Consider the following 13,120-nt stretch of genomic DNA (forward strand, 5'->3'; position numbering starts at 1 on the left):
CACGGAGACACGGTGGGATGAGTCCTATGACTGGAATGTTGGAATGGAAGGATACAAGCTCTTTAGGAAGGACAGGCAGGAGAGACAAGGAGGGGGTGTCGCTTTCTATGTCAATGACCAGCTGGTGTGCATGGAGCTCTGCCTGGGGATGGATGAGGAGCCAGCCAAGAGCTTACGGGTCAGGATTAAAGGGAGGGTAGGGACAGGTGACATTATAGTGGGGGTCTGCTACAGGCCACCTGACCAGGAAGGCCGAGCAGATGAGGCCCTCTATAGACAGATAGCAGCAGCCTCACGTTCACAAGCCCTGGTCCTCATGGGGGACTTCAACCACCCCAATATCTGTTGGAGGGACAACACAGCAGGGCATAAGCAATCCAGGAGGTTCCTGGAATGCATTGTTGATAACTTCCTTCTCCAAGTGATGGAGGAGCCAATGAGGAGAGGTGCTATGCTGGACCTTGTTCTCACCAACAAGGAGGGGCTGGTGGGGAATGTGAAGCTCAAGGGCAGCCTTGGCTACAGTGACCATGAAATGGTGGAGTTCAAGATCCTTAGGGCAGCAAGGAGGGCGCACAGCAAGCTCACTACCCTGGACTTCAGGAGAGCAAACTTTGGCCTCTTCAGGGATCTGCTTGGTAGAGTACCATGGGATAAAGCCCTGGAGGTAAGAGGGGCCCAAGAAGGCTGGTTAATGTTCAAGGATCACCTCCTCCAAGCTCAGGAGCAATGCAACCCAACAAAGAGGAAGTCAGGCAAAAACTCCAGGAGGCCTGCATGGATGAACAAGGAGCTCTTGGACAAACTCAAACACAAAAAGGAAGCCTACAGAAGGTGGAAGCAAGGACAGGTATCCTGGGAGGAATACAGAGGAATTGTCTGAGCAGCCAGGGATCAGGTTAGGAAAGCCAAAGCCCTAACAGAATTAAAACTGGCTGGGGACATCAAGGGCAACAAGAAAAGCTTCTATAGGTACATCGGTGATAAAAGGAAGACTAGGGAAAATGTGGGCCCTCTCCGGAAGGAAACAGGAGACCTGGTTACCTGGGATATGGAGAAGGCTGAGGTACTCAACAACTTTTTTGCCTCAGTCTTCACCGGCAAGTGCTCCAGCCACGCTGCCCAACACAGAAGGCAAAGGCAGGGACTTGGAGAATGAAGAACCGCCTGTGGTAGGAGAAGATCAGGTTCAAGACCATCTAAGGAACCTGAAGGTGCACAAGTCCATGGGACCTGCGGGTCCTGAGGGAACTGGTGGATGAAGTGGCTAAGCAACTATCCATCATATTCGAGAAGTCGTGGCAGTCCGGGGAAGTTCCCACTGACTGGAAAAGGGGAAACATAACCCCCATTTTTAAAAAGGGAGAAAAAGGAAGACCCGGGGAACTACAGGCCAGTCAGTCTCACCTCTGTGCCCAGCAAGATCATGGAGCGGATCCTCCTGGAAACTATGCTAAGGCACATGGAAAATAAAGAGGTGATTGGTGACAGCCAACATGGCTTCACTAAGGGCAAATCGTGCCTGACAAATTTGGTGGCCTTCTACAACAGGGTTACAGTGTTGGTGGATAAGGGAAGAGCAACTGACGTCATCTACCTGGACTTGTGCAAAGCATTTGACGCTGTCCCCCATGACATACTTCTCTCTAAATTGGAGACATGGATTTGACAGATGGACCACTTGGTGGATAAAGAATTGGCTGGATAGTCACACTCACAGAGTTGCGGTCAACGGCTCGATGTCCAAGTGGAGATCAGTGACGAGTGGCATTCCTCAGGGGTCGGTATTGGGACCAGCGCTGCTTAACTTCTCTGTCAGTGACATGGACCGTGGGATTGAGTGCACCCTCAGCAAGTTTCCGATGACACCAAGCTGTGTGGTGCAGTCAGCACACTGGAGGGAAGGGATACCATCCAGAGGGACCTTGACAGGCTTGAGAGGTGTGCCCGTGTGAACCTCATGAAGTTCAACAAGGCCAGGTGCAAGGTCCTGCACATGGATTGGGGCAATCCCAAGCACAAATACAGGCTGGGCAATGACTGGATTGAGAGCAGCCCTGAGGAGAAGAACTTGGGAGTGTTGGTTGACGAGAAGCTCAACATGACCTAGCAATGTGCGTTTGCAGCCCAGAAGGCCAACTGTATCCTGGCTGCATCAAAAGAAGCGTGACCAGCAGGTCGAGGGAGGTGATTCTCCCCCTCTACTCCGCTCTCGTGAGACCCCGCATGGAGTGCTGCGTTCAGCTCTGGGGCCCCCACCATAAGGACGACAGGGACCTGTTGGAGGGAGTCCAGAGGAGGGCCACGAAGATGATCAGAGGGCTGGAGCACCTCCCCTATGAAGACAGGCTGAGAGAGTTGGGGTTGTTCAGCCTGGAGAAGAGAAGGCTCCAGGGAGACATTATTGCAGCCTTGCAGTACCTAAAGGGGGCCTACAAGGAAGCTGGAGAGGGACTTTTTACAAGGGCACGTAGTGATAGGACAAGGGGTAATGGCTTTAAACTGAAAGAGGGTACATTTAGAGTAGATGTAAGGAAGAAGTTGTTTTCTGTGAGGGTGGTGAGGCACTGGAACAGGTTGCCCAGAGAGGTTGTGGATGCCCCATCCCCAGAAGTGTTCAAGGCCAGGCTGGATGGGGCTTTGAGCAACCTGATCTGGTGAAAGGTGTCCCTGCCCACGGCAGGGGGGTTGGAACTAGGTGATCTTTAAGGTCCCTTCCAACCCAAACCGTTCTATGATTCTATGATTGATGTGCACTGTAAGAGATGGAGAAACTGGGGGACAAGAGTGTGCAGAAGAGGGGAATGAAAAGTTTAAGAGCACATCAATAACCAGACCAGCTCTTCATATTTTACAATGATGATCAAGAGTACTGTAAATGCAAAACTGTGACTCTTTATTAAATTAACTAATTTATTTTTCCTTCTACATTTATAGCAGATGCATGCAATCTGTACTCAACGATGGCACTAGAGTTACATATATGATTACAAATCAGGTTGGCAGCCTTTTTTATTGGTTCTTGTTTTCCTTTTCAAAATGTTCCATGTTAAATTTTAATATCTTAGTTTTGATATTTATGGTATTTCAGCGTTCTTGATTTCACCATAAATGTCATGAAATTTGCTTTTGCTTTTTATTTTCAGATTCTAAACTTGACAGTTTCCTTAGAATGGGAATTATTTAGCCCTGTTGTTACCATCAATATTTTTAAGCTTTTCTATGCAGAGGCTGAAAGAGCCAGAAGGTATATAAAGAATAGCAATGTATTTATGTCCCATGATTTTTAAGCCAATCTCATTTAGAGCCTCGTTAGGGACTGTGAACATTAACTTTAGTGATTCTACAGCTGGGAGGGATCACTATGGTCATGCAAGCTGACCAGGCCAAAGTTTTTCCCCAAACTAATTCTAGACTATGTATTTTTTCAAAACCAAACAAAAAAGAATCTGGTCTTGATTAAGGGCTTGGGGGGGACGGACATAGGACAACACCCTTCTAATAGACCACTAACCATCTTCATTTAAAAAAAAAAAACCCAAAACCAAAAATACCCCCCACCACAAACAACCCCCCATGCCTTAACTGAGCCCACATCTGTGCAATTTGCAAAATAATGGAACCCAGTTTCAGCCAATGGATCTTTTTAAACATTTGGCAACCAGATTATAGAGATTGGTATTAGTCATTTACTAGAGATCAAGTAATTAATCCTTTAATCATCTCTTGAATAAGCTAAATGGAGTGAGCTCCTAGAGTCTTTCAATCTAAGGCACATTTTTCAATCCTTTGATGGGTCCTGTGACTCTCCTCTGAACCCATTGCAAATTATCAATTTCTCTACAACTAAAAAACCAAAAATGAAGGAAAAACCTTAGAATTAGATTACAAATTAAAAGTTCATTTTCCTATGCTGACCTGAGAGTCCTGTGTTTAAATATTCAATGATCACACTTGTCTGTTTTCAACTGTGAGTTTGGGCTGTGGTTTTGCCTAGTAATTCAATAAAATAAAACATAACCTGGAAACGAACAACAGGCATTTTCTAGAGAAATGGTGCTGTGCAGATACTTGGTTGTAAACCTATCAATATGTACTGCCTGTACCCTCAGGCTAGGATTTAATTAACTTGTTACCACCCTCCACATTACAGAACTGAAGAAATGGGCAACAAAAAATACAAGTATACAGGCTTCTTCTTGGTAAGAGTAACATTTCCAGACATTGTCAGTCTCCAAGCCAAGACTATCATGTCCATGTGTAAGGAAAATATCAGCAACAAACCAGATTTCAGCAGTTGGAATACATTTAAATGATAAAAAAATGTTTTTCTGCAGCTGCATGAAGTGATGATTTTGGCTGGTTTGAATTAGACAAAGTGGAAACAGGAATCATCACAGCGCTCTATCTTCCCCATCTCTACAGGCAGTCCCTGTATTAGAGGCCAAAACAAGATGCAACAAGCCCTTTGACTTTGGCCTTTAATTGTAATTAATCAGCATATAAAAATGTATTCTGTACATAGCAGTACTACATATCATGTAACAGAGTCCTTCAGTTTTACTGCTCTCACTAACTACTCAGGTTAGTTTGCTTCTCCAGAAAAACATGATTGCCTGACCTCTATATCCCTTTGCAACCATACTTTTTTTCCCTTTCTTTTCCTCCTTAGCAATTCTGGAATGAATTAATTTATAGACAGGCTCAGTTAAATAAACATTAGCACTTGCACAAAAAAAAATGGTTTGGTAGCTTTAGAAGCTTTAAGCATTTTCCAAATCTTTTCAAAATATCCCATATTAATCATTTCACAACCTTTCAAATACTCTCTAGGAAGCTTTGTTATTTTGTAATCCCTAATTTAAGACATTACTGTATGATTTTTGGCTTCTCAAGATTCTCAAGTCTGAATCATAACTTCGAAGAGAAGCTGCCGTATCAATTGCTTCTTTTACCAGCCTAACCTATTTGAATTAATTCTCCTTCCATTTGTGATTACACAATATCCTTGCATGAATTACCACAATTGCTAGCCTGGAATGTATTACGAGAAGAGCATTTAATGTATTTTTAGCTGTCTTTTAGTACAGTTAAAACAAGGAAGAGGAACCAGATAATGAGATTAGGCAGCTCTCTACAGACCAATGACATATATACTGTAGACATTGTTCGGAAACTTTGGCACTTTCCTTCTTAATTTTTCTTTTATTACTGGCTTGAGAAAAATAAATAGATGGGTGCTGCATAAGCACACTAAAATTACGAAATTCTGCCCTCTGATCAAAGGGAAGTGGCAAAAGGAAAATGAGTAAGCATGTACCTGAGTGCAGTTTGCATCCCCAGTTTTTAGACCTAAGTCCATCACTCCTAATATCGCTATTTGTTAGTGCTATGTGCTAGCCAGCACCTATGACAAATAGTCAGGGGAGTAGAAATTTTGATGTAGTTTATACCTCCTAAATATTACCTGAAAACTCACAGCAGCTGTGTATACAGTCATATACAGCTAGAATTATTCCCAGAAGTTTGAGAGCATAAATCTAATAAAATATTCCCCTCCCATCTACCCTGTATCTTTCAAAGACACTCCTAGCTCTCAGCAAAGACAGAATGTAACTTGTAAGTGACAATGTAAGATCTGTTCAACTGATTTGGAGAGTCTGGAAAATAATTCTTAAGAATAAACATATTCTGCCATATTCTATGGCAAAATTCATGCAAGTCTAATATGCAAATCATTGACCATATTAAATTGCTAAATTGCCAAATTGCCACAGATCAAAAGATACTACAAAACTGATACTTCAAGCATTCTTCCACTGAAATTTCAGTTTAATTGCAAACTGGAAAACACACACAATATATAGTTACTCAACCGCTTCATTTTAAAAGCAAGGAAGTTCCTATGTTTGGCCAGTGGAACAATGAAATAAAACAGCTCTTTTCTTACCCTTATTGTACATATTGGTTGGTACTTGGACATCACTCAGACTGATGTTCACAGGCAAGTTATTGAAGTGGTCATTTGGCACTAGAATAAACTCCTTCCCCAGCTCCAGATAGTTTCCTTCTTCATCTCGTTCATTTATGAGCACAGCATTGAAGTATTCATACTGCAACAGAAACCCACATTCAGTACTCAGAATTCACATTCAGCATAAAAATATGGGGTTTGAACATCTGAACATATCTATAAATTCATTGATTAATATTTACATGTATCTCCATCTAGAATAGAAGAATAAGATATTTTTATCATCTCTCAGACTCCCTCTATACTCCTAGTACAGGTACATTTCTGAAACCAGATTTATCAATACATCTCAAGAAAACCCCATATTACCTCAGATTTCTGGCTGCCCTCAAAATGCTAAGGGCAGCCCAACAAACACTCTAAGCATAAAAAATGTATGCACTATTTTTAATACAAAGCTCTCTACACTTAAAAATTCCCTGGAAAATTATTTAATGATGATCTCTCCGTTTAGCTTATTTTCATCAGTTCAAGAACTGCTATCAGTGTTGAACTTAGGCCTCGACAAACTAAAAGTGTTTTTACTTCACAGGAATATTAACTACAGCTGTTATTGCTTACCCAATGTGTACTGACTGACATTTCCTAAAGAAAAATACTTGCTTTATGCTGAATTTTACAAATGCACATCATAGTAGGGTATGTAAAATTATGCATACTTTAATATGGACATATAAACTTAGCAGGGACGTATTTTGAACAAGAAATCATTGTCTGCCTGTTACAGATTCCTGAAGAGTATTTGGCCTATTCTGTACAGAACTATAACCAGATAAGCAAAAGCAATTTAGATAAAATTATTGATTTCTTTACAACCTAGTTTAACCAGAAATTCTATCAAGCTTTGAAAGCAACAAACAGTGAAGACTACTTTTTAACCTCTTAAATAACCTCAACCCTTGGCAACAGTGTGATGTGTTTCTTAATTGAAAGAGACCAAAGTTTAGTGTCTTTGAAGAATCTCATCAATTTAAATACGAGTCTCTGCCCTAACCATCCATTTGAGAGTAAATCAATATAAATAATATTTAGACATAAATCTATGCATTCATAGATCATATATATCTATACAACCGTACAAGGATAAATATATTATACCATTTACAAAGCTAAAACAGCCCAGCAAGTACAAAAACTTAAAAGGCTTTTCACAAGCACTCTTTCTCAGTGTGATATGCAACTCATTCTACTAAACAAGAATTAGTTAAAATCTTATAATCTATACACTTCCATTAAAAGGCTTGATAATTTAACCAGTATTTTAAATGGAGGCTTACTTGGAAAGCAGTTTTCCATATCCTGCTTTCAGCTTTTAGTTTTTCAAAATGGCCAACCCATAGTTTGGATTTTAGATGAAAGTAAAATACAAAGAAGTCACTGTATATCAGCTAGATTTTGAGGATCTTCTGTGTATGACAGAAATATTCAGACAAACTCAGTGTTCCACACACCGTTAATTACATATAACAAAGACTGAGACACATCAGTATTTGAAAATCAATTTAAAGGAAATTAATTTGACATGATTAAACATTTGACCTTAAGGTTATTTTACTTTAACTGGTTTACACTGAGATGAGCCAAATAATCTGCCGCATACATCTCATGACTATATACAGCTATTGAATCCTAAAGTCCTGGAAAAAACCCATAGTAGTCTTTTTTTTTTTTTTTTCTTTTCCCCTCCAGGAGCCACAGGTAAAGAAAAGAGTAGAGATATAATTTGCCTAAAGCTGTAGTTTCATTAATTAACCAATTGCAAAAGTTATTAGAATTATCTAACACCCCCACAGATGCTACCCTTCTCTATACCATTTGGGGGATTGTCACCGTTATAGATTTGATTTTTCTCATACCAAAACCAAAAAGACGAAGAAACGTGATCATTTCCAAGAAACACCAGCTCTCATACTATTTGGGAGAAACCTTCTCCATCTCTGCTTATTATCCAGGTTTATCACAGATCATTAACTGCACTGCATGCCTGCCGCCCACATGTGACAGCAGCTTTCTGAGTTTACCCTTTCTGCAAAAGCCAGAGACAGTTGGCAGAAGACTTGAAAGCCCAACTCGTATTTCCCATCTTAGTAAGAAATAAAATATTCTTTCCAACATTAAGCCATGCATTAATGACTGTTGTAAAATGCAATTCTACTCCAATTCCAAGCAAGGAAGAAGTAAGCCGTGTAGCTTTTCCGTGATATATTAGACAGTATCTAAGTCTGGAAGAAAGGCTGATATTCCATCCCCTGGGAGTACAGTGATAAATAAAATTATATATTTCATGCTTTGTTCCTGCCAACCACCTCTCTCTTCACACTCCCTGGACAGCTAAGTTCCAGCAGGGTGAGGATGATTGTTTCATCTTGTTTCCAAACCACTTGTTTTCTTGTCCTTAAAAGACATGGTTTTATTTTCCTTTTTCTCTGTTGAACATGACATCGCCTCCACAACTGCTGGAGCTACAGATAAACCATTGTGATGCTTTCATGATGCTTCTTGGCTTTATAAGTCTTATCAGGATTGTCACAGAGAAATCAAAGGGGTTTTGGTTTTTTGTTTTCTGTTTTCTTATTAAAGATGACCATTGAAAGCATTCACAACACCTAACTCCAAATTTTAACACAAAAGTTGTATTTAAATATTACACTTTAAGCGAAAGGTGAATACATTTGGGGATAAAAGATTCTGTACTAAAATATGTAGCAATATACTGTTCTCCTTTAACTGAATTTGTTATGTATCATGGAATAATTTCTATAGTAATTCACATACAGACTTAGTGGTTTCAAGGATGTAAATTTATGTCCATGGGTTTTATAATACTTCGGAAATGGTAGGAAAAATGGACAAATTTCAAATAAGAATGTCAGAATATACATGGAAATCACCTCTAAAAGAATATTATTTCCTTTCATTCAGTGGGTTATTTCCTTTTCCAAAGGAGCTAATTAGTGGACATCCTCCTTCCTCATGTTCTGTAAGTGGCAAGGCTAGCCAAGTATTAAAATCTGCTATATTCTAAATAAATGAAACCACTCGTTTCACAATTAAGGGTATTTAGGACTGATTGTTTCTTTGGTTGATTTAGTATTCACTGATTTATTGGCCTGAGCCTGTATTTTCTCTTTTCAATTCTACAAGTGTATATACAATAATATGATTTATGTAGGGTTTTTTTTAAAGCAAATTGTAGCATAAAATAGTCCTTACGATATTACAGATAATTAATATTTTCCGGGGGGGGGGGGGGGGGGGGGGGGGAGTGTCTGCTTAATTTAGGCGGGGGGATGGGTTTGGTTTGTTGGGGGGTTTTTTGCAAGTGAAAAGCCTACAAAAATAACATATGGAAGACAGTCCTGCAAGTTCTAAGGATTAAACATCAGGTAATATATACAGCTCAAAAATACTACTGAAAAAGATCAGCATTTAAGCAGAGCTGTTATAAAGTAGCTTCTTTTGGGCACTTTCCTTCCAAGGAAATTATTGAGTGTGACAGCTGAAAGGTGATAGAAGGAAAATTAAAAATAAAAATTGGAGAAAAAAAAAATATTAAAGTAAATCCCTCTGGCATTCTGACACTGCATTCAAGATAATGCCCAAGGGAAAGAGGATAAAGTCCTGTTTGCTGACAACACAAATACTCTACCTGCTAAGCTCTAAGAGAAAATGACTTCAATTTAATCTTGTCAATGGAGGTCAATCTTTGCTGTAACCTTAACTAGGTGAGTTCTGAGTGCGCACAATATAACATGCCAAAAAGTTATTAGTCTAATAAATAACAAAATAATTATCCAGGTTAGGAGCATAGCCAGGCTTTACCGTGACTTGGCCAATGGATGAGTTTACATTAACCTTACATATAGACTTGCATCGTGAGCAATAAGCTGGAGAAAAAGAATTCAAAGGAACTCTCATTCATGTAATCTATTATATGCATCTTAAGATCTAAACATGAACTTTTACACTTTTGTGCATTTAAATTTGCTCAAGTAAACACATTGGGGTTTTTTGTTTGTACATTCCTTAACAGCATCTGCATCATTCTGAATGTTTGATCAACCATTTTGACAGCCCCCATTGTATCATAATGAAGACGACTTAGAGCAAGGCCATAAAAACTGGGGACAAATAGGAATCTCAGCTTTCATGTGATACTAATATTTTACCCTTGTGAAGAAAGCCTTCCCAATGCAAGCCAATATAAACTGATCAGCAGTGCTCAACAGAACAAGCACTGGACCATTCTGCCCTCAGCAAGGAGCTGACCATATTTGAGACATCCCAAAGAATCATATTGCTAACAGTCTGCAGAACTCTGGGCTGCTCTAACACACTGGTATAACCATAGTAGACAGAGACTTATGGGGCTGTTAGGAGGCTGATCACAAAATTGGTTTACAGGTTCATTCAGGCTGACTAGCAAAGGCAAGCTTTGTTTTAAAACACCATAAGATAGCCTCAGTCACAACACAAAAGTGTCTATTGTATGATCTCTTAGGATGGCTGCCACAGACATATGTTAATGATGATAAAAATTAATTCATTCAAAAGTTATCATAGAAAAATTGTGGGGAAGTGCAAGGTTTGTGGCATGCAATGAGAACCACAGGGGTAGGTTGCAGGGGAGAACTGATCTGCAAGGCAAGAAGGAAACTGAAGCTATCTGTTCCATTTAGCCACTTATTTTGGCATAATGTCTCAACTAAACAAGCACCCCAATTACAATGGATACTTTGCTGAGATAAGACATCAGTAATTTAGATATAATACTGAAAAGTATTGCGCATGTCTTGCATAATTGCAGTATTGTACAAACTGCGCTAGATGAGTGACATTCTCTATTTCCATTTACATTTATCTTATTGTAAACAGATATCTTGTGATGCTTAAATTATTTATCAAATATTTGTTAACATTGTAAACAGCATATTTATTTAAATATAAATATTTACTGTTCAATTTAAAGGATACGTTCTAATGCAAATTGCCTTTGCAACTTAGAGAGTACTTGGCACATAAGAGTAAACATGTATCAGTTGGTTTCATTCTATTCTAAAATGAAGTATTTTGTTTTAATGGTATGAAACAATGCAAGTCACAATTTTAGTTTGATATGTTCTTTCTATGGTACAGAAATTATTTTTACCAAGACAGCATAAAAAACTGTCCCATTCACAGAGCTATGAGGACTAGGAAGGTGTAAGAACACAACTGGGAATGATCTGCACTAATGGGTCAGCACTATAGCAGTATTGGCGTTACACTGATAATTTTTAACTATGCAAGAACCATTTTCACAGTGTTTCTGCAACCATACAGCTCGTCTAAAGACAAAGCTGGACGTCTCTGGAAGACACTAAATCAAGGAAAGTTTATGGCATTTGCATTGAACCTCAAAATGCTAGAGCGTCAGAGAGAAAATGAAAAAGTAGCAAGTAACATGGAAAATGAAGGGGAAAGCAAAACCTAGCATTAAGTAGCACAGACAGCTAGAAATGAACAATAATTTGAATATCTATGACAGTTTCAGCAAAATAGCTATTACCATCAGTGAATTTTAAAAAAAAGAGGAACAGTTTCTTTTCTCAAGACTCTGACAAGTAGGACACATCTCTGAAAGGGCAGAAATGTTCATGATATGTAAAAAAACAAAATGAAAAAAGTTATCCACGCTGAGGGAGGCTTTCCTACTACAATACACATTGACAACAGTCTCTACTCTGGTATTCATGTGTTAACGAAGAGGCAGGTATCTGAATGCATATCAGTTCCTAAGGCTCAAAAAAGTCTCTTCTGACAGTTGTCCAGTAAGGAGAATTTGTTTTGAAGCATATGATTAAAGATCTTGAATACAAGAACTTAGTCTGATCTTTAGCGAGCAAGTATAAAAGGTCATAAAAGCAAACTGCCTCATTCAATAAAAACTGGTCTGAATTTTAAAAAGCTTTTAAATTTGAGAAAACTGGCATCTCTTGTTGTAAGATACGATCTTTATAATTTCTGATTATTCTCTGAAAGTTCTTACTTGTTCCTCCATAGGGACTTCCAATGCTTCCCCCCCCCCCTTTTTTCATGTCTTTATTCAAAAGCAAGGCTCAGAAAACACCTGGGATTTGAAATGTTGTGATCAGTCCCTCTCTAATTATGATAGTAGTACAGAAATGTTACTTGTATCCTTGCAAAATCTGATCTGTTTTCTACACAATCAGATTAAGATGACCTTTCCCCAGGCTATCCATTCCCTCCCAATACGATTACCTTATTAAAATTGTCTTAAAACAGGATAAATAAATAATACTTTATTACAGTATAAAATCAATTATACCAGCATGTAAATTGATAACACATCAAGGTCTCAGAAGTCTTGTAAGGATTAACTGATTCACTAAAAGTGGCAAGTAGTAAGTAATTATGATGGCTATTTTAAATCATCCACTAAAGTTAAAAAGAGTCACTTTAGGTTTCAAGTTTCAGATGAAGCCTCCTTTTCCTTTACAGATAAATAACTTCAAAAATATCTATTTTTACATACAAAAGCTCTCAAGAGTCTTTTCTTTGTCACAAGGCTGAACAAAAACTCTTTGGTCACTCTTAAATTTAGTAAACACAAGGAAAGAGAAAAGGCTTTCATAAGGGGCTTTCAGTTTGACATTTCTGACACCTGTATGACAAGCCTTACTGGAGATCTAATGTTTTTGCTGGGTCTAGAAACACAAGTGTTCAGTGTGTTCCTCTTCATACACATAAAAACCTCCAGGGAACACTTTCTGCTAAAGAGCAAAACAAATCCCTACTCCAGTGGCACCATAATTTCTCCTTTCTCCCAATGGACGTATGTTAGCAAGATACCATTTACATAGATGAGTAAGCTCAGAGCCAGTTATCATGCTCCTACAGAGCTGGAGTAAACCATGCAGACAATATACTGAAAATTTCTAGAGCAACTTTAATCAAGAATTTCATTACTTCAGTGAATCATCTCGTAATCAGAATACAATAACGGCAGAATCTGTGCGTTTGTGAAGGTTGAGCGATTCAAAACCACATAATTACCAGAAATACCAGAAAGCCTGCATGCCAGTC

General features: G+C 38.9%; 1 protein-coding gene across 1 annotated transcript in view; it reads right to left on the reverse strand.

Annotated features, from left to right (window-relative positions):
• CACNA2D3 (calcium voltage-gated channel auxiliary subunit alpha2delta 3) overlaps positions 1 to 13,120 on the reverse strand; it is a 483,288-nt gene that overhangs the window by 294,925 nt on the left and 175,243 nt on the right. Inside the window, exon 5 of the mRNA XM_050904793.1 lies at positions 5,951 to 6,113. Coding sequence (XP_050760750.1) covers positions 5,951 to 6,113 — 163 coding nt within the window. The remainder of the gene's footprint in view (positions 1 to 5,950; positions 6,114 to 13,120) is intronic.

The sequence above is a fragment of the Gymnogyps californianus genome, chromosome 13 (genome assembly GCF_018139145.2).
Source record: "Gymnogyps californianus isolate 813 chromosome 13, ASM1813914v2, whole genome shotgun sequence".
Classification (NCBI taxonomy): Eukaryota; Metazoa; Chordata; class Aves; order Accipitriformes; family Cathartidae; genus Gymnogyps; species Gymnogyps californianus.